The sequence below is a fragment of the Triturus cristatus genome, chromosome 6 (assembly GCF_964204655.1).
Source record: "Triturus cristatus chromosome 6, aTriCri1.1, whole genome shotgun sequence".
In the NCBI taxonomy this organism is placed as follows: Eukaryota; Metazoa; Chordata; class Amphibia; order Caudata; family Salamandridae; genus Triturus; species Triturus cristatus.
The window spans coordinates 411,213,097-411,236,078 of record NC_140589.1 but is presented as its reverse complement, the minus strand read 5'-3'; the positions used below and the strand labels follow the sequence as shown (position 1 = coordinate 411,236,078).

At 44.3% G+C, this 22,982-nt stretch overlaps 1 protein-coding gene across 1 annotated transcript in view; it reads left to right on the top strand.

The window, feature by feature from the left end:
• The window catches only part of CSMD1 (CUB and Sushi multiple domains 1), a 2,626,220-nt gene that overhangs the window by 1,295,359 nt on the left and 1,307,879 nt on the right, over nucleotides 1–22,982 (top strand). The window contains exon 25 of the mRNA XM_085610820.1: nucleotides 12,874–12,990. Coding sequence (XP_085466946.1) covers nucleotides 12,874–12,990 — 117 coding nt within the window. The remainder of the gene's footprint in view (nucleotides 1–12,873; nucleotides 12,991–22,982) is intronic.

Here is a 22,982-nt window from a genome sequence, read left to right as displayed (position 1 = left end):
GTGCTGTGTCTTCAACTGAATCTCCAAGGGCCTGAGAAGAGCTGGCCTCCTGTTTCGCAACCCAGGGATAGAAAGGTTGCCAAGAACTCAAGACTCTGCTGTGTCCCACCTGCGCTGCTGTGTGCCGCAGGGACCGTGGACTGTTCTACCAAGCTTCTCAACATCTGCCTGTGAGGTGGGCTGGCTGCTCTCTGTCTTGCTGGAGAGTACCGCACCGAGCCGGGCCTGACACCGGTTGCCGCATCAAGAAGATCGACGTGCTCATCGGCACGTGCCTTGCCGCGACCCGGAGGCCTGACGCAGACCGAGAGTCGTATTTCCCTGCTCTACGAAGCCGCGCAGTGAGTGGCTGACTCCGGTGACGTCGACATCGTCACTGGGGGCTCGTCGAGGGAGTTGTGGAATCCTTGCATCGAACAGCCCGAGGAGCGCTCGTGCAACGAGCGCAGTGACACCGCCGGAGCAACGTAGCTGCCTAAAACATCGAGAGCCTACAAATTGATTCATTCTCAGTGAGTATCGAATCACTCAAGAGACTAGAGACTATCGTCTGACGATCCCGACCAACCAAGAAAGCGATTGTTGTGTAAACCTGTGATGCTTGATTTCAACTGCGGAAACTAGATAAAGATATATTATTTTTGATATAACTCACCTGTGTGGTCTAAGTTTGTGGTGTGCGGAGGGGGGATCATTGTGGTATCTACGTGCAAATACCTTACACATTGCCTTGGGGATAAGCCTGACTGCTCGAGCCAAGCTACCTAGAGGGTGAGCAGGGGTTATCTACCGTGTGTGTCCCTGTACCCTGACTAGAAGCAAGGGTCCCTATTTGGTCTAAGGTGTATGCCTCTGCCAACTAGAGACCCCCAGATCTAACATTGGTGGTCAGCGGTGCGGATTAGAACCAGTATTTGCACTTGACCTACAGTGATTCTTCGTACATCACTAATCTAGTAAGCAGTTGCATCGCACGAAGTTTTTTTTGCGAAGACTATTCTTGGAGGATCGACGAAGCATCATGTCTCAGAATGGAGTAGGCGAGGAGTCGGAATTGCAATTTGAAGTGAAAAAGTTGCTCGAGTATAAGAAGGAGCAACTAAAGCAATTCTGCAAGCAGCTTGGATGCCCAGCGAAGGGCAGCGCCAACAAGACGGAGCTACAGAAAGCTCTAAGGGCCTGGTGGGAGGCCAAGAATGGCGCAACCGAGGAAACTACGGAAGGGGATGGCACACCGGAGGACGGATTTGGATCCGATGATCTGCCAGTGAACAGGCCAGCGTCGAGGGCTGGCAGCACCCATTCCAGTAGGAGCCTCTCTCCAGAGGAGCTGGAGGAAAACCAAAGGGTTAGAGCCCATGAGATTGAACTTTTTAAGCTCAAAGCTCAAGCGGAAGAAAGGAAACTGCGCCTTGACAGTGAGAAAGAGGCGGAGGAGAGGAGGAATGCTCTTGCTTTGGAAGAGAAGAAACTCCAGTTGGCTCATGAGTTGAGCATGAGGGAGCTGGACATTAAAGCCAAACAGGTGGCGTCCAGTCCGAATGGTGGCAGCGCACAACCAGTACAGGCGGGTAAAGTATACATACCGAAAGATTTGGTGCAGAATTATCAGAGGGGTGAGGATATCTATGCGTGGTTTAGATCCTATGAGCTTGCCTTGAAGATGAATGAAGTGCCTGAGAAAAGTTGGGGAGCGGGTTTGTGGAAGCATTTTGAGGCCTCTGGGAGGGATGTCTTAGCACCCTTAGAAGCAGCAGGGACCTTAACCTACCCCACGATGAAGGAGGCCTTATGCCTCAGGTATGGGCTTACACCAGAACAGTACCGACAGAAGTTTAGGAACTTCAAGAAACTTGATTCGAGTACGTGGGTGGAGTGTGTGAGTATGTACACGCGTGCACTGGAAGGTTGGATAAAGGGCAGCAAAGTTACTGATTATGTGGGGTTGTGTCACTTGATTAGTTGGGAGCACTTGAGTAGTCTATGTGTTCCAGAGCTGCGCCAGCATCTTTTAGACAGCAAGTTAACTGATCCCAGTGAGCTTGCTAAAGAGGCCGACCGCTGGACTAGCACCAGGGTCAACAAAGGGGTGGTAAGTATGCCAGCCAAGGGTGGACAGGGTCCCCAGCAGAAAAGTGGGGAGGACAAGGGTAACAGTAAGGAGTTCTCTAAAGGGCCCCAAAACAGTTCCCAGGAGAAGGAGTCCCGGGCCCCCAAGCCGAAGAGGTCCTGGCCCCCTAAGGGCAACAGACCACCGCCTACTTGCTATGCTTGTAGGGAAGTGGGGCACATCGCCCCTAAATGTCCCAACAAACCCCCAGCACCAGCTGCTGCTACAGTCCCAGGGTTAGCTAGTGTAGCTTTGGGAGGGGATTTGATTTCCAGTGGGGAAGAGGGATTAGCTATGATGACCCTTGTCTCGTTAGGAGACCAAGAGATGGTCCGGGATGCCTTGATACCCGCTAACACTAAGAAATACGGGCAGAAGGTGACCATCAATGGGAGGGAGATAGAGGCTCTGAGAGACACCGGGGCTAGTGTGACATCTGTCAGGTGTCAGTGGGTGTCTGAAGAGCAAGTCATTCCCAATGTGCTCCGCCCAGTAGTGGCAGCTGACACTTCAGTTCGCCTCTGCAAGATGGCGCGTGTTCCCTTTACATGGGGGGGAGTCTCTGGTACCTTGGAAGTCTGTGTCAGTGATGCCTTACCGGTAGATTGTCTGTTGGGTAACGACCTGGAGAGTTCTCCATGGAAGGACGCCGAGCACAGAACTCACTTGGAGATGCTAGGACTGCCAGCGTGGATCTGCGTATCCACACGTGCCATGACAGCCAGTAAGGGTGAATTAGTAGAGCTGGAGCCTGGAACAATGGCCCAGGAACCTGCCAGGAGAGGAAGGGGCAGAGGGCGCGGGAAACCGGCCCCCGCTGTTCCCACGGTCCAGGAGGAAGCAGAACCTGAGGGGGATGCCCTGGAACCTACAGGGGAGCAGGTGGCCGAACTGGGGGAGTTGCCTGAGCTGACCCATTGGCAGCAAGAGGGTGGCCCCTCCAGGGAGGAATTCTGCCAGGCTCAGAAGGAGTGCCCTTCTCTCATTGGTGTGCGGCAGCAGGCTGCAGACCAGGCAGCAGGCCTAGGGTCCAAGGAACACTTGATCTACTGGGAAGATGACTTACTGTATAGTGAGCCTAAGTTCGCTGAGCCCGGTGCAGCCCGTGTGCTGGTGGTACCCGAGCGCTTCAGGAACTTCTTACTGGGTCTGGCTCACGACGTGCCTCTCGCAGGACATCTGGGGCAAGACAAGACCTATCACAGGCTTGTCACCCACTTCTACTGGCCCCAGATGAAGAAGCACGTCGGTACCTTTTGTAAGTCATGCCAAACCTGTCAAGCCAGTGGTAAGAGCGGAGGGAAGTGCGTGGCGCCCCTCCAGCCATTTCCTGTAGTGAGCACCCCTTTCGAGCGGGTGGGCATTGATATTGTAGGGCCCCTGGATCCCAAGACCGCCTTAGGCAACAGGTTTATCCTGGTCTTGGTGGATCACGCCACTCGGTACCCGGAAGCAGTCCCTCTCAGGACAATCACAGCCCCCGTGGTGGGCCGTGCATTGATGGGGATCTTTTCCCGTGTGGGGTTCCCTCGAGAGGTGGTCTCCGACCGGGGTACCAACTTCATCTCTAGGTACATGACGTCTCTGTGGGAGGAGTGTGGAGTAACGTATAAGTTCACCACTCCTTACCACCCTCAAGGAAATGGGTTGGTTGAAAGGTTCAACCGCACCCTGAAGGGTATGATCATGGGCCTAGCGGAGCCCATGAGACGGAAGTGGGACGTCTTGTTACCATGCCTGTTGTTTGCCTACAGGGAGGTGCCCCAGAAGTCCTTAGGGCTCAGCCCCTTTGAACTGCTGTATGGCCACCCTGTTAGAGGACCTCTCACCCTGGTGAAGGAGGGGTGGGAGAAATCCCGTGGGAAGACCCCCCAGGATGTGTTCAGCTATGTGCTGGCCATCCGCAACCAAACACAGCGCTTCAGGAAGCTCGCTCAGGAGAACCTAGAAGCCAGCCAGGAGGAGATGAAAAGATGGTACGACCAGAATACCACTCTGGTAGAATTTCACCCCGGGCAGAAAGTGTGGGTAATGGCGCCGGTGGAGCCTTGTGCGCTCCGTGACAAGTGGACCGGGCCATATGAGGTGGTAGAGCGCAAGAGTGAGGTGACCTACCTGATCAACATGAAGACTCCTAGGCAGCCCCTTAGAGTCTTGCATGTAAACCGCCTCAAACCCCACTTCGAGAGGTCTGAAGTGACGATGCTCATGGCTACCGACGACGGTGGGGAAGAGGATAGTGATCCTCTCCCTGACCTCCTGGCAACCAAGGAGCAAGACGGGTCAGTGGATGGTGTGGTCCTCTCGCCCACCCTGACCCCAGAGCAGCAGAGCGACTGTCGCCAGGTGTTGGGTCAGTTTGCCTCCCTGTTCTCCCTGACACCAGGTGTCACCAATTGGTGCGTCCATGATGTGGACACTGGAGATAGCCTGCCTGTGAAACAGAAGTTTTACAGAGTAGCTGACAAGGTCAGGGCCAGCATCAAGGAAGAAGTTTCCAGGATGTTGGCGTTAGGGGTAATTGAGCCCTCTAGCAGTCCCTGGGCTAGCCCAGTGGTCCTCGTTCCCAAGAAATCTGCTACACCCGGTGGCCCGTCAGAACTTCGGTTTTGCGTGGACTACCGCGGGCTCAATGCGGTCACCAAGACTGACGCGCACCCCATCCCCAGAGCTGATGAGCTCGTGGATCGGTTAGGAGCTGCCCGGTACCTCAGCACCTTCGATTTGACTTCGGGGTACTGGCAGATTGCCTTAACTGACGGGGCAAAGGAGAGGTCGGCATTTTCAACGCCAGAGGGGCACTTCCAGTTTCGAGTCATGCCCTTTGGATTGAAAAATGCCCCTGCCACCTTCCAGAGACTGGTCAACCGGGTACTGACCGGGCTGGAGCAATTCAGCGCCGCATACCTGGATGACATTGCTGTGTTCAGCTCCACTTGGGAGGAACACTTGCAACACCTCTGTGAAGTGTTGAGGGCGCTGCAGAAGGCAGGCCTCACTATCAAGGCTAGTAAGTGCCAGATAGGGCAGGGATCAGTGGTGTATTTGGGACACCAGGTGGGGAGCGGCCAGGTGGCGCCCCTACAGGCGAAGATCGATACCATTCTGGCTTGGGAACCCCCCAAGACGCAGACAGAGGTGAGGGCCTTTCTAGGACTCACCGGGTATTACAGACGGTTCATCAAGGGATACGGCACCATTGTTGCCCCCTTAACGGAACTAACCTCTAGGAATCAGCCCAGGAAAGTGAATTGGACCGAGGCCTGTCAAACTGCTTTTGATGCCCTGAAAACGGCAATGTGCACAGCACCGGTGCTTAAGGCGCCTGACTTTTCGAGAGAGTTCGTAGTGCAGACAGACGCTTCAGAGCAAGGCGTGGGAGCAGTACTCTCACAGATGGACGACGAGGGCGGGGACCAACCCGTAGCTTTCATTAGTAGGAGGCTACTTCCCAGGGAACAGAGGTGGAGCGCTATTGAAAGGGAAGCATTCGCTGTGGTCTGGGCCCTGAAGAAGCTGAGGCCCTACCTGTTTGGGACTCACTTCCGTGTTCAGACCGACCACAGGCCCCTCAGATGGTTAATGCAGATGAGGGGTGAGAATCCAAAACTGTTGAGGTGGTCCATCTCCCTACAGGGAATGGACTTTACGGTGGAACACCGTCCCGGTACAGAGCACGCCAATGCTGATGGTCTGTCCAGGTTTTTCCGCCTTAGCGATGAGAACTCCCAAGAGGGTGGGTAGTTCTCCCCGCTTTCAGCTGGAGGGGACACGTGTTAGACCTGACATCCTTGGCGTGGGTTTTTCCCCTATCTTTTGCCTCTGCTACCTGGATTTTTGATGCTGTGCTGGATTTCGATTTGCTGGTTTAGATGCTTTGGACACTCTGTCACTGCTAATCAGTGCCAGAGTGTAAGTGCTCCCTGTGTAAAATATCGCATTGATTGGATATACCTGATTGGCACATCTGTATCACCATGAAGTCCCTAGTAAAGTGCACTGTGTGTGCCAGGGCTGGTGATGACGGATGCTACTAGTGGGTCTGCAGCGCAGATTGCGCCACCCACCTGTGTAGCCCTAAAACAGTGTCTCAGGCCTGCCGCCGCAGGCCTGCCTGCAGTCCCCGGACTGCCATGTCCCCCTGGCCAGTGTCCACACTGGCCGGGCCTAACCCTTCCCTTTTCATACACGTCAGTCATCCCTATGGAAGGCCCAAGGTACCCCCCTGGGCAGGGTGCAGTGTATGTAGAAGGTAGAGCATGTACTAGTGCAGGTAACATGTTCTGGTAGTGAACACCGGCCATTTTGTGTGTTCACTACTGCAAGGCTATCTTGTTCCATAGGCTAACATGAGGGAGGCGGGTGCCGATGGCTATCCGCCTATCTTCTCATACGAACAAGATGAGACATGAGTGTTTGATATCCCTGAGCTCAGCATTTAATAACACATCTTTTAGGAGAGATTGTTTTTAAATCCTGAGTTGGAGAACAGTACTTTTTAGAGAGTAGCTGTTCTCTTGTCTGACCCTTCTGTGTGCATGGGCGCGCTTGTGGATTGACTGTCTGGTTTGAGAGTGACAGGGGCTGGGGATCCCCCGGGAGGTTGGACGAGTCAGCCCTCTGCTGAATGGCGACGATCGCAAGGAGAGTGGAGGGAGGAGATAGCACCTGGGATTGAATAGGGCTGTGCCTGCCTGCCACTCCGCTGGCTCCACCTCCTGCTGGGCGGCTGACGACTCTGCCCCTCGCTCTGAAAAGAATGTAGAGACCAGGAAAACAAAGTGCTCCAACAACACCCAGAACTGGATCAGACCGGGCTCAGGACCCACTTGCACAAAGACTTCAAAGACTTTTAGGGGTATAAGTACAAGACCCCCGACAACAGATTTTTAGATTCGACCATCAAGAGGAACCTCTGCTGAAAGACGGACCGCTGAAGAACTAAAGGAAGATTGCCGTGCTGTGTGCTCTAAAGGCTGACCTGTTCTGCTGTGCAACTGAAGCTGAGGAGGAGAAGGGGTCTTGCTGTGTGCTGACCCTATCCACTTGACCAAACAAGACTTTGCTGTGTGCTGTGTCTTCAACTGAATCTCCAAGGGCCTGAGAAGAGCTGGCCTCCTGTTTCGCAACCCAGGGATAGAAAGGTTGCCAAGAACTCAAGACTCTGCTGTGTCCCACCTGCGCTGCTGTGTGCCGCAGGGACCGTGGACTGTTCTACCAAGCTTCTCAACATCTGCCTGTGAGGTGGGCTGGCTGCTCTCTGTCTTGCTGGAGAGTACCGCACCGAGCCGGGCCTGACACCGGTTGCCGCATCAAGAAGATCGACGTGCTCATCGGCACGTGCCTTGCCGCGACCCGGAGGCCTGACGCAGACCGAGAGTCGTATTTCCCTGCTCTACGAAGCCGCGCAGTGAGTGGCTGACTCCGGTGACGTCGACATCGTCACTGGGGGCTCGTCGAGGGAGTTGTGGAATCCTTGCATCGAACAGCCCGAGGAGCGCTCGTGCAACGAGCGCAGTGACACCGCCGGAGCAACGTAGCTGCCTAAAACATCGAGAGCCTACAAATTGATTCATTCTCAGTGAGTATCGAATCACTCAAGAGACTAGAGACTATCGTCTGACGATCCCGACCAACCAAGAAAGCGATTGTTGTGTAAACCTGTGATGCTTGATTTCAACTGCGGAAACTAGATAAAGATATATTATTTTTGATATAACTCACCTGTGTGGTCTAAGTTTGTGGTGTGCGGAGGGGGGATCATTGTGGTATCTACGTGCAAATACCTTACACATTGCCTTGGGGATAAGCCTGACTGCTCGAGCCAAGCTACCTAGAGGGTGAGCAGGGGTTATCTACCGTGTGTGTCCCTGTACCCTGACTAGAAGCAAGGGTCCCTATTTGGTCTAAGGTGTATGCCTCTGCCAACTAGAGACCCCCAGATCTAACAATATCCATCATGTTTAACCTGAAGAACCCCAACACACTAATTTTGCACACCTAGGGCTCCAGCTTTGTTTTATATAAATAGGATTTCATTTTAACAATTTTCAAAAGAATAACTGTTTATCAGTGTCATGAAATTCTGGACCTGCAGGATGAGTTCTAGTTGATAAAATCTCCCATATAAACATTAGAACAAATATGTGAAACAAAATACTTTTCTTGAATTTCACTTTCTCAATTTCTCTCCTCTAATATAATTGTGTCCTACACCCTCAATTCTTCCCTTACCTTCAAGCTGTATAGGAAGCAAACTTCCAAGCAGGTGGTGAAATATGCTGTTGAAATTTTGATATTTGTATATTGCCTTAGTAATTTTTTCCTGATCTTTAACCAAAATAAATCTGAAATCTGATGTCGCTAATGTTGCATGCAAAGTGGGTGAATTTAGGTTTTCTGCATACTTCTGGGATACCACAATAGAATATCCCATGATTGGGTTCTCTTGATGAAGATAATGTCAGATTATGCTTCTGTCCTGAGGTCCTGATTTGCCTCCAGCCAGCTTGGCAAATTAAACCATTGTAACTTTTTTGAAGTTCTACTAGAATTATGTGGCAGAGGAGGACCAAATTTGGAGGCAGGGTTAAATAAATTATGCAGCAAGAAAAGGCAAATTATGCAGCGTACAGTTTGGGAACGTATTACCTCAATATTTTGTCATTTTCCTATTAGGTAACACTGTTATGGAAAATATTCCACCTTACTAGTATCAATTCAACACCCAAACATAGCAAACTAAGCAACTAATAAAAATGACCTGTCAACCTTTGTGAAGGCTCTCCAGTGTGCAAGAACATCAGTCAGCATTGTTTTAGTAATGTTTCATCCGTTTTAGCTAGAAACAAAATTTTTGTTAAAAATCTGCAGATAATTTGGCAAATGAGTCTTATAGATAACTATGTGAAAAATTACGCAGTTGTAGAATCCCATAATTCCTGTGGGCCTGTTTACACACCAACCTCTGATTTACCAGCTCCCAGGCAGACAGACATGATTTGAATGGTTAAATAGCATATGTAGCAACTATATCATATCCAAATTATTTAATGATTTATTCGATTTTCTGTGAATGGGTTTTTGAGGTATTAGAGTAGGTGAGTATTTTGTTTTTTGTTTTTCTGAAGTAGGTTTTTTGCTTACACTGTAAATATTTAGTAATAATCACACAGAAAGCAAATGTTTAGTTTGATAAAATCATTCGCAAATATCCTTATAACCGTCTAGATAAAAAGAGGAGTGTATTTGCAAACTGTTAGATAATACGAACATATGGGGAAAATAGGAAAAAACAAAAGATTACATTACAAAACAATGGTAAGGTATATCTGATCAGCAAGCAAACAACAAGCAAAGTGTGTGGATACATGTCCTCACAAATTTTTTAAATCCTAGTCAGAATGCAATTCAAGAAAAGATGACCAGATATTTTCAAATTTTAATATAGCCAGAGATATTTTATATGGAAAATTTCCTCTTAAGGTTTAGAGACACTTAAGGAGGAATCAACAACCAGCCCTTTTATGGTCTTTTAAAGTTTTAGCATTCTCAAAAGAGCTTCGGAGAGTAGGTTTTAAGCAATCTTAATATCAGTGATTGTGTTCCTCTTGTTCGCGACAACTACAAACAATATGCATAAAAATGTGCCAGCAACATAGTGATGAAAATGCGTTGCTCCTGAATACAAATGAGAGCTTAGGGCCAGCTGTACAAAAATTAGGCATTGTAATTTCCAAATTTCGATGCTTACTTAATCACCATTCTTGATGTAAGAAACCTTTGAACTTTTACTTAACGATTCCTAGTGGGTTGCAAGTTGACATAACTCATAAATATTAACAAGGTAGGTCACAGTTTGCAATTCATTAGGAATGATAGCCATCACAGTGATGGTGGCCTGATGAGGTCAGCAGACCACCACATCTGTGATGGCTTTAAAATAACACTTCTTTCTTTTTTCTAATGCAGTCTGTTTTCCTTAAAGGAAAATGTGTTGTTTAAAAAAAAGAAAATGAAACTTATACATTTCATTTTTTCCTTTTGGACATCTTCCCATTTGCAAATGGTTACCACTACCTTTTAGTAGCAAACAAAAAATATCTTGTGAAGACAATTTTATTGCGACCTCAAGAACGTTTTTTACATATTACCCTTGGTTTCCAGTGAGCTATCAAGTGATAGGGAGATTTCCTCTTTTTCAGGGAGTTGCAGGTTGGAGGCTTACTACAATGATCTTGGCCTCATTAGGGAGGTGTAAAAAAACTATGAGAAAATCATTCTGAGGCAAGTGAATTTATAGAGATGGGTACTGATAAGTTGAACGATAAGAGAAACCAGAGCCCCCAAATTGAGATTTGATGCAAAACATTCAAATGATTATTTATTTATAGCATCATTAAAACTACAAAGAATATTTTGAACAATTTTTATATTTATCAGCTGGTGTTCTTTTCAATCACCATTTTTCATAAAACAGCATAGATAGTGTATTTCCTTCACAGATGTTGCTCAGAATATTTTCAGCTAAAAGGTACAATTTTAACTGTAATGCATCATGAAAAAAACGTATTAACGCTGGGGCGTGCCAACATTTTTATAACCGTACATAAAACGAAGGCTCGCTCTCTCATTAATTTGTAAATGTTGCACTGTTGTAAGTGCTGTGGAGTACCGCTGCACCATAAACCCATGCCAGCAAATGGAATGTAAAACTAAAACTGCAGCACATAGAGAATGGACACTGTCATTCCAGGCATTTTAGAAGCATTGCATTTTCTTTGGGTACAGTTCAATTACTTTATACGGTAGATATAAGGAACGATTTTTCAAATAATTTCGTCCCGGGGATGCACTGTGTAATTCTGCATGGCAGCTCTGAAATTGCAGGTGCTTGCTGTTTTCGACGAGTGACGATCATTGCAAGACTGGGGAAGAAATTGCTGTACTGTGGAGTTATTTGTCATGTGTCAGAGTATGTTTTATTTGCCGATTACGCCTGTGTTGTCTCAGAGTTGATATGGCCTCTTTTAAAATTAGAAATATATCCTAATCAGTCACAGCGATGAGGCACCGGGAGAATTACTGCTATACAGAATGCCTTGCTGTACTTAGTGAGAATCTGTTTAAAAGTATCTTGTCACTTTGATGCATTCCTAATTTACCACCGAAGCTAAATATTGCAAGTCAGCAATCCGCGTATGTATCTTTGCGTGTTTGTTGTGTTGCTGGCAATTTACTATCCCTATCACCTTTGGATATTCATCAAATGCAACCCCCACCCTCCGGAGTGTGTGAATGTAAATACATGGGCTCCATTGATTTGGTGGTAGCCACAGGAAAAAGGACATTCATTAATTTCAATTAGAACAATATTTTGGGAAACTGATTTACACGTAATTGTATAAATGTATTGTATGCAGCTTCCTGCCCGTTGGAGCAGTGAAACAAGGACATTTATAAATCTCAATATAATTTTTTAGGTTATAAATCTATAACACATACATTTTCCTCATGTTTACACCGAAGAACCATCTACATTCACAGGTAATACTGCTACATTCTCAATGACTCTTCTGATGAAATCCAAGGACATCCTTTTCCAATTCCCCATTTAGAACTTCAATAATGCCATTTTGCTCCCTGCCACTATCATTAGCCTTTTGGTCACTATTTGTGTTTGGTTATGAGGTGTGTATTTAGCATTTCATGGCCTCTCTTGTAACTGTTACTTGGTGAATGTTCTTCAGCATATTTGTCCTATTTAGTATCTCATTAATGTATCTTTGTAGTTTGATGTGGTGTTACAGGGGGATGCAATCACTGACTCTGTTTAGTGTCCCTGCACTAAAAAACAGGAATTTTGGGTTATTTTTCTAGAATGGGGACTGTTTATCCCTAATCCAGGGAAAATAGCCCACATCGATATTTAACTCTGGTTTGGGCAAAAGGAAGAAGAAACTTTCGTTGGCCCATGGTATGTGGTTGGGGGAGCGGTGCAGACCAGGTGTGCGGAGTGTTAGGAGGAACATTTGGAAGAGCAGAGTAAGTAAGGGCTGGGTGTAGTAGCTATCTGCAGCACTTCACACAAGTCCCGTTAGGGTGTCTCTCACGCTGGAATTTCCAGGCATGTATTTTGCAGCCATGGTGATTTCCAGCCTTGAGACACTGGAAGTTAGAATGCCGTGGAAACATATGGCCCAAGGCTTTGAACTTGATGCTCTCGGAGACTGGCAACCAGTGTAGGGAGACCAAGGAAAGGGTTGACATGGTCATGCTAAGTAGTCTGTATACAGTCTGTATACTTTGCCACCGCAGTTCAGACCTAGCCATATCCAAACCAGTCTTGACCCTGTGCCTCATGGGGACAGTCCAACCATTACTGCCCTCGGCACCTGCCTATAAGGCTGTATAACAGACTCTATATGGTACTTCATTCCCCTAGTAACTGTATTTCCATGTTTATCAATGATTATGCTGCAGCAGTTCAGAAGGATCATTAACGCCGCAAGGATGGCTGTGTGTTATAAACTTACTCCATCAGCCAGTTATGTCAATGAGCATGAGTTATTCTGTTACCTTTATCTTTAAGGTTTCATCTGTGCTATGTTTTAGGCAGAAAATGCATGTTAGCTAGTCCACAGTTCCTGAATATTTTACCGATTATTATGGTAGTTTAATCAGATTTGTATTATGACCTATTAAAAAGAGTTTGTCACATCATTGTGTTGGTTAAGAGAAATGTGTTTCTCTCTCATTTTCAGCTCCATGTGGCGGTCAATACATTGGATCCGACGGTGTTGTTTTGTCACCAAATTATCCAAGCAATTATACAGCGAGTCAGACTTGTGCCTATTCAATAACTGTCCCTAAGGAATTTGGTAAGACATTGTTTTATTGCTTTATTATTGACCAACTTACTTTTGCTCTTGGACCACATATTTCAAGAAGTTATTTATTGTCATCAAGAAAAATATTATTTTCACCCATCAGTATATCCTTGTGCTGCAATTTACAATTAAATATAACCATGGAATATACTATACCCCCAACCAATTTTCAAAACATTATTTTACCAGAATAATCAGTGGAAAACAGGTGAGCAGAAGTCATGTACATTATATACATATATGTTTTAAAGACTAATCACCGTTGATTCTTGGTTTTGATTTTTAGGTTTTAGAAATAAAATGTGTTGCTGACAGAAATGTGTGTACTTAGGCATGAGTAACTACATATTGAGGTTAGGGCACATGAGATTGCACTCCTATTTTGGGTACCCTTGTGAAAAGTGGTTAAAACAAATCTTAAAATAAAACATGAATAAAAAAGATGATTGCTGATGGTGCATCGCCTAAATGGTACATGTCTCCTTTATTTACTTGCATTCCGTAGTCCACAGACAAAATCATCATCTAGTTTATATTTTCCACCCTTTCTAAAGAAATGTTTTCATCGTGCTTAGTGACTTTGCAACTGTATTACACTGTTAAGTGTGACTAAATATCACTGTGGCCAAACATAGATACATAGTCAGTGAGAGAAAGTGGATTACTAATTGGGGAAGATAGTGGTCCTTCACAAGTAATAAGGTTACTATTCTTGTTAGGTCCAATAAAGCTTTCAGTAATTTAAACCTGAACTCAGTTTCTAGTAGTTATGGCACAGAGCAGACAGGCTTAACATGTATGGCATTTAGAAGAACCATAACAGGTGAAAAGTTGAAAACCCACAAAGTAAAAATTCCACTCCAATGGATATAGAGAGAGAATAATATAACAGGAAAATGACACGAAAACAACAACAGTCTCATAAGGATAACCAGAGATATGCGTTTTAATGGTTTTCGCTATAAAAAACATTAAAAAGTACAACTGGTCATGCTAGACCAGGGCAAGCATAGAGAGTGATGGGCGGTGGTAAAGATTGGATGCTGCTCAGCTTTGGGCCCGGTGAAGCTTTCTACCTTCAGGCTTAGATGCTTTTCTGGAAGTTAGATTGTTCGAGCAAGACACAGCTGTAGGTTTAGCCGGTGAAGTTTCTACATCGTCAGTTGCCGGTCAGTGCCAGACCCTCTAAAAAGGATTTTGCTGCTGTGGAAAAGAATGTGGAGGAAGCTATGGTGAAGTCAGGCCCACCGGTGATACACCCTCAGTGAACAGGCTTGACAAGTTCGTCTTGGTCTATTGTCAGTTCTCCAGTCGAAATGTTTTGGAAAAAAATAGGGGTTTCAGGGTTAGGCAGGTGGAGTACATTCTGACACCAACCAAGCATTCAGTGACCTCAGGAACAGCAATTGGGAGTCAGAACTCACTCCAACAGAAGCCACCAGCAGGGTCCAGGTAAGGTCAGGTTGAAACCCTGCCAGCTTGGCTACTCCAGAAAAGTGGGCTTTATGCAGCTTTTGTGTCCCTGTAGCTTGACAGGAGGTCAGCCCACTGACCTTTGGAATCTACTTTTGTGTCCTTGTCACAAAGCAGGGGCAGGTCTAGCCCATTGGGTTCTCCTCACAAGTCTCAGCAGCTGATGTAGTTCTTCTTCTGTCTTTCACAGTTGCAGTTTGTTCTGAAGAGGGTGTTCAGGGGTGCCACATTTATGCCTTGCACTAACCTGTAGGAGGCATGACTCCTGGTCCCTCTGTAACCAATAGGTAAAACGTTCCTAGGGGTAATGCTGCCCACTTTTGCAGCAGTTCCTGTGAATCCAGCTGCAAGCAATACCACAAACCCCCAAATAAAACCAAGATGGAAGGACCTCTCGTTCCTTGTGGAGAGCTCCTGTGCCCTTCCAAGAGGTTTGGCCAGGGAAATGAGCAACTCCTCCCTCTGAAATCACACACTATCTGGATCATCTCCTTTCCCACGGGGATTTTGGCCTGACTGGCTAACATGGCAAAAGAAGGGGAAGGTACAGCTGCTAGCTACATCTGCCAGTGAGGGTAGAACGTCTTAGATGCTGATCCCGTCAGAGGAACAGAACACATCCACACCACCCAAAACATTTGTCTCAGCTCAGAGAACAAGTTTACACCTCGTTAAGGAGCTATGCAACTCCCTTGTGACAGATGAAAGTTTGTGCAAATGGTCTTCTAGAGGCTTTAGATAGGTTAAAAGGGACTTTTTTAATTATGTTTTGTAAAATGTTACATCCAAATCCAACTTTTAAAATGAATTGTATTTGTAATACATATTTTAGAAAGTTCAATAATGAATTTTTAAGATGGATTCTGAACGGCAATATCAACTCTTGTTGCTGTCCTATGGAACAGCTATCCTGTCAAACTGAACATAGCTTTTTAGGCCTTGTCACTGTAATTACATGTTTTACATTAAGGATCTTATTACGATAGCTGTTGGATCAGCGTCTGACCGCCATCATTTTGGGCAGGTGTCTAAACGACTATATGTCGCCGGTTCCAGCTGCACTATTACAATGAGACCACTGTGCAGGCAGTCTGAAAACTGTTCTTTTCCATTGCGGCTTGTACTGTGGCCAGGGAAAAGGGCTGCAGCACAAGCTGCAGTGCAAAAGGGCAATTATCAAACCATATGGTTCCTGGCACATGGCACAGGGATGTTTGAGGGGTCAGCACATGTGCCCGACGTGTCCATAGCGGAGGCCCATAGGAGACAGGGGGCCCTGCTTAGGGGCCCCTAAAGTCCCATTTCGTCTGCCCTCACATGGCAGTTGGACCACCATGTCATACAACGGTGCCTCTGCAGGCACTGCCCCATTGTAGGGATTTCGCTCACACAATGACCCAATGAGCTTCATGGAGCCTGTCCGAGACGTCATTCGGTCCTTTTGCACGCTGCACTCCTGCTGACTGCATCATTATGCGGCAGTCGGACCAGAGTCTGACATGTTGGACGGACCACCACTGATGGCCTGTCAGTGGTGATTGCCCCACAACATAATCGGGCCCAAAATATTTACATGTCCTACTTTTAAATATCATGCACCTGCCTTTCTGGCCTTTAAGGCTTACTTAAGGGTGACTTATCAATATTTAAAAGAAGGGTTTAAGCCTGTCAATAGGGGTTATTTTGACATGCCTGATTTGCAGTTTAAACCTGCACAGCCAGATTGCAGGTGGCAGGCCTGCAATCATTTGCATTGTCACTTTAGTTGTGGCACAATATGTGCTTCAGTCCACTACTGTCATTTAAATTACAGATCCAAATACTAGGGACTTACCTGTAATTTAAATATGCAACTAAGCGTATAGCAAATTTCAACATGTTGTAGAAGTTAGAACACATGGCCTGGGGCCTGGTTAGCACAGTCCCAGTGTAGAGTAAAAAAACAAGCACGATCATCCCTATAAAAGAGGGAGGTCAGGCAAAAAATGCATTTTCTTACTGTTGGATTATGTGTTAGAAGAAAGGATTTAGTAATGAGTACACATAGAAATGTTCAATACGTATTTGGACCTAAGTCTCTTCTCACAACACTGGTAATAGTCACAATCCCTGTTACAGGTTCTTCACCATACTTCAAAGGTAATATTCTACTTCCTCACTCCATAGTGCTGGGATTTCTCAAGCCTTGGTGTCTCTTAGGTCATTCCACCTAAAAAGAAGATAGGCCTGTGGTCTAGATTGGTACCGCCTCCCAGACTGACTCTCACCATTCCCATGCCCTGCACAAAACAAAGACCTGTTGTCAAAATGTTACTGCATTAAATCAGACTTCATCTTCCTAAGTGATTCTTTGCCTTTATACAAGCAAAACGCTTCACTTTCATTCATCTTCTCTTCTTGTGGACTAACTGTTGATAAAAGCACCTTCGACAATCCTTGACTCTCCTCCCTTCTTTGCTCTTCACATATATACCCATACATTTAACAAAAGTATGGAGGCTCTGTTCACAAATGCCTGATTTTAGGGTGGCTTTATTGGTACCATGTCCATAATCAAACTCCTTACAATAGCCCAATGACACTTTTGTTTCAACTGATACTTTTGCTTTCTGTTGTATGTCCAGTGGTATTCTGATCCAATATCATGTTTTCTCTCATTGGCAACTGAGATTATCCAGGTCTAATTATGCTTTTTGGTACTTACATTATGCAAGTGGTTTCAGCTCTGTACTTGGGGACAGACTGGCAGTTTATCCCATTGGACATTTCACCCACGGGTTTGGGATGCTGTTTTTGAGGACCAACAGCCGCCATCCCTTGCCCCAGCATGCCGGGTATATACTACCATTGAATGCTGCACCAAGTATCTATACTTATTATACCATTGCAAATCTCTACTCAGATTGCACAGTACTCTGAAAACTAGCTTAGGTGAAGTCTGCACCACATAGAAAGTACATCAATATATGAATGATTAGGATAAAAAATGAATTATGCACCTTTTCCTGCAAAGTCTGCAAATCCAGATCATTTTCTGACTGACCTTATTGGCAGTGCTGTGTCCTCGCCAGGAGATCGATTGATCTCCTTAATCATTAATTCATAAATTTAAATAGTTATTGATGAGTGACAAGCAAACGTATTCTCCAGACTGTCATTAATTATATTATCATAAGAATTGATGGTATTATTTACTGGTAAATTAATTCAGGGACAGATTTTTTGCCTTTTATTTACCAATTTGAAGTTTTGTGGAATTAATAATATCGTGTACATTCTTAGTGAATAAGGAGCAACTGTTTATATCGAATTTCAAATTTACATCTTTTAACGATTAGCGTTTGGATTATGCAGAGCATGAAGCTAGATGCCAATCTTCTAATGCTTTTTTCAGTTTCAAATGATGAAACTAACAAATGTTGCTTCTATCCAATGTATTCATACTAAATTAATAAATCTTGGAAAGGTGACAGACTTACTTGGCCATCATGGGATTCCAACATGTGGTACCCATGTCACATAGAGATGTCAGCAGCAACAGCCTTTACCATGCAGCAACTTAAGTGTGTTATGTAGCTATCATTCTAGGTTTCTGTTTGCAGAGTTGAGTTTTTCTCACATAAAGGTTTAATCTTCCTGCCAAATATACAGTCTATTTTATTTCTAAACACAGATGGAAATAACTGATTTGTTCAAATCAGCACAGGCGTGCATGTCATGTATAGGTTGTCTTTCTGGCAGTCTTCGAACATTATTTAGAATGAAGGTTTTTGTATACACTTGAATGGTGAAGCAATTACATTTTTCATTTACATTTTGTTGAGAAAATGTGTTCTCATTCCAAATATGCTGAGATAGGTGTTTCCTGGTACATTTTATCATAATGCAGATTTTAATGGACTGGTCTAAAATGGAAAGCATATAACACTAGAACTAGCATCTTCTAATGTAGTTTAGCGATTGTGCCACACAACATATGTGGTGCACGTGAAAGAATTTACCTGTCAGCAAACTATTTTGCCGTTCTTTATTTAATGTTTTCTGATTTTGATTGCACAACATACACCAATGTCATGGTTTAACAATATTTACATTAGCTATTTTAGATGCTGAAGAGATTAAGTGCTATCCCTTCATCTTTCAATGAAGTGCAATAAAAGATCTTCCGATTTCAAGAATATAGCAATCAGCAAATATTCCATTTCTCGCAACGGATAAAAATATTTTGCGATATTTCAGAAAACATATATCTTCACATCTACAACCATTCCAAGCTTCTAAGAAAAATACCGCTGCTTTTCTTCTGAAGCTTCTCTATCTTAGATTTGTCACTCAAAACTGCTATTCACTTTCTCAGCAAAATTGCCAATGGTTTTGACTGAGAGAAACTAAACATTATGCATTCAAGTTAAGTCAACATTTTGTGCAACATTTGAACTTCGTCTTTTTACACATCAACGTGGCATGTCCTAAACAAACATCTTTCTGTCAGTCACATGGATATTGCATGCGATTTTTATTAAGTTGTTTGTAACATAAAAGATAAAATTCTTTATAACGTGGCTGCTGGCAATTTTGAGAAGATTTCCTTGGAAGTGGTTTACTAAGAGTCTCTTAAAGAGAATAAATGCAGCAATACATACTAGAATCAAAAACATAATGACGATTCACAAAAAAAGGTATTTTTTGTCCTATATGGCTTACGCTTACCTCAAAGAAAATGTTTGTAATTCAACAAAAATTCAATGGCTTACTGGGCATAGTGATTAAGCAAGATGGATTGCCTACCTTTTGCACACACTTTCCTCCTATGAGTGGAGGTTAACCACCAATTGTCATGAAGCACAGATTCCCTAGAAGTATCAAGAACGCTATTTAGGTCTCGAGACCTTCATCATCCCCAATAATCCTTTAAGTACCTTCCTTGTATTGTTATACAAAATTTACTATCGTCTATCACTGTGGCATTACTGGAAAGTCAAATATGGAATTTGGGGAGTGGCCAATTTTACCATGTAATACCAGTAATACCTTTCAACAAAAACTGATTTTTTTGTATAAGTTGAAACAAACAAAACAAAAGATCCATGCTATTTGTTTCATTCTCTCTCGAGAAATGTTTTCTCCCCTATCCCATGCCAATTTTGTTGGTCTCTCCTTTAATTCCCGTAGTAGATAGCAATTCTTTTCCTGTCCCTAAATAGAGTAAATCTCCAACATATCAAGGCAGGAATGAATGTGTCTGCTAAAATATTAAGAGCATCCACATATTTAGAGGGTTGTGTATCTTTGTGAGTTGGACTCAAGAGTAAAAATGCACTCACATAGTACATTTCAGATTCTTAAACCTCAAATAGATATTAGAAATAAGAAAGTGGGTTAGGAATTTAGGTGGTTGTGAGTCACCTATAAATAGTCTACAAACTTTTCAATTTGTTTTTTATTTTTATAGATCTGAAATAAATAAAACATAAAAAAAGAAGCAGTAATGGGTATAAAATACATTGTACATGCACAAGCCATTACCTTCCATCATAACTTTTTGCAGCATTGGAAAAATATTTATGAATCGATGATCTAACAAGCTTATGAAAGTGCAATAGTGGCTAACACACTCAACCAGAGCAAGGATACCAATTCCCTTTTCACGAATAATGAAAAAGCATTAAAATGAAAAAAGTGTGTTTTGTGCATATAAAGTGCTATGTGCAGAGTGGAGTATGGAAATGAAATGAAATGAAATGAAATGAAAAGAAAGGTTTGTATAGCGCAACTGTCACTCCTGACGGAGTCTCCTGGCGCTGCAGATAACTAAACTAACTGTAACTGTCCAGACTAAATCATAGCCAGAGAGCAGACATCTGTTAGGCCGAAGACCCAGGTCTTAAGGGCTCGTCTAAACAGGTCTTCACGTTGAATTGCTCTCAAGTCCTTAGGCAGATTATTCCATGCTTTTGCTCCCAGTACCATGGATGATTTCCCTCCTTTTGATGACAATTTAAACCTACTTATTGCCAAAACGTTTGCAGAACTTGATCTTAATGTTCTTGTTGTAGTGTATGGTTTAAAGCTGATGGAGAGATAAGCGGTGCCCACTCCCCGGGAAGCTCTAAAAGTCGTCAGAAGTAGCTTAAACAAGATTCTTTTATGAATCGGAAGCCAGTGCAGAGTCTTTAATGCAGCAGAAGCAGATGATCTACGAGGAAGTCCCAAGACCAATCTGGCCGCTGCATGCTGGACTACCTGAAGCCGTCTCAGGGAGGATTTATTCGTCCCAACGAGGAGGCTATTGCAGTAGTCCATCCGAGACAGTATAAGAGCTACTGTCACCGTTTTCCTAGCTGCTGATGGGATGAGATTGAAAAACGTTTTCAATGTACGGATATAACTGAAGCAGATCCCTGTTAATTTTAACACATGGGGTTTGAAGGAGAGGGAGGAATCAAACAGTACCCCCAGATTTTTAGCGACCTCAACTGTTGAAGGAGGGGCTGCAATATCATCTGGCCACCAATCTTTGGGTTGAAACAGATTGTTTTTACCAATGGGAAGAATCTCTGTTTTGTCGGTGTTACAACAGAGATGGTTGTTGTTCATCCATTTAATGATTGCCGAGAGACAAGCTTTGAAGTTTTCTTCAACTGTTGTTGATCCATCTTCGAGAGACAGAATAAGTTGGGTATCGTCAGCGTAAGATGTAGTCTCAATTCCAAAGGACGAGATTAATGAGATCAGCGGAGCCATATATATGTTAAACAACAGGGGACTGATAGAGGCCCCCTGTGGGACACCCGTAGAGACAATGTGTTCAGATGACATGCAGGAACCCAGGGAAACGACCTGTTTCCTGTTAGATAGGAATGATGTAATCCAGGCCAATGCCAGGTTTGTAATGCCGCATGATTTTAATCTGGCTAACAGGATGTCATGGGAGATGGTGTCAAACGCGGCAGACAGATCCAAAAGGATCAAGACTGCCTTCCTGCCATTATCCATGATGAATTTTAGGGTGTCAGATATCTCAAGTAAGGCTGACTCTGTCGAATGTTTTGGACGAAAACCAGACTGTCGAGGATGAAGGATGGATGCAGACTCAGTGAAACTGACAAGTTATTTATACACTATTTTCTCGGTAATCTTACCCAAAATTGGTAGGAGAGATATAGGCCTATAGTTAGATAAAACTGATGATTCCACATTCTGTTTCTTTTTTAGGGGTTTTACGATTGCAAATTTCCAATCCCTGGGAACAATACCCAAGGTGAGAGAGGAGTTCACTATACTATTGATAACTGGGTTCACCACATCGATGATATGATGTAAAAAAACTTGGGGGACATGCGTCCAATGGTGAGCCAGATTTACAAGCTAAAATAGCCTCTTTCGTTTGAGCTAATGTGGCGGCTTGAAATGATTGCAAGACAGGGAAGTTCAGACCAGGATTTGATATTCTTTCGTCGAAAAAATCTTGTGGCCTGAAAGTCTCAAAGTTCTTTTGAATGTTTTTAACCTTGTTGTCAAAATAGCATGCAATTTCATTACAGAGTGCCACGGACGAAGGGATAGTAGTATGCAAGACTTTAGGATCTGTAAAGGATTTTACAATTCTGAATATTTCTTTTTGATTATTCTTGGCTATGATAATTCGATTGTAAAAGTATTCCTTTTTTGAAACTTTAATGACCAGCTTATATTTCTTCCTGAAAGCTTTGAAGGTTTGCAGGTTAGATGTTTCATATCCCCTTCTCCACCTACGCTCAAGCTGTTTACTGTGTAGGTGAAGATCCACAAGATCCCTTGAAAACCAAGGGTCATTGTGGATTTTCCTTTTAGAAATTTGATTGCCTCTTCTTGGGGGTTCCAGTTTATTCCCTATAGATGTAAGCCAGTTAGACAATCTAGCTGAGTCCTCTTCTGGTTCCCCAGTGAGTACAGGCACCGTGTCTTGAGCCGTAGCTAACAAGAGGGGGTTAGAGACTAGTGAAAGCCATTTCCGCTTGGGAACATTGGTAGTGTCACAATCACTTATACCTATACTTGATTTTTGGGGAATTGAGAAGGCAAAGGGAATAAAACTGTGGTCCGACCAAACCTATGGCAATGAATTACTAATCTGTAGGGACTTTAAGTTGGTACAAACGGTGTCAAGTGTGTGCCCTCCGCAGTGCGATGGACCTTGGACCATCTGTTTAAGTCCCAGGATGGAGATCATTTCTAGAAAAGATGAGACTCCTGGGCTGTTGTCACATTCTAAGTGAAGATTAACATCCCCAAGCAGAGTAAAGTTCGAATACCTAAGCACTACCTCACTAAGGGCATCTCCCAGAGATTCTACAAAAGTGTTGCTGTTACCTGGAGGCCGATACAGCAATACCCCAGAAAAAGGAAATGGAGTTATGCATGGTACTACAGAAGCCCATATTTTCTGCTCCTTTTAGTCCTTGTAGGGTAAAGGTCTTCATCTGCATGGTCTCCCTATGTGTAATAGCGACTCCCCCTCCCCTGCCATC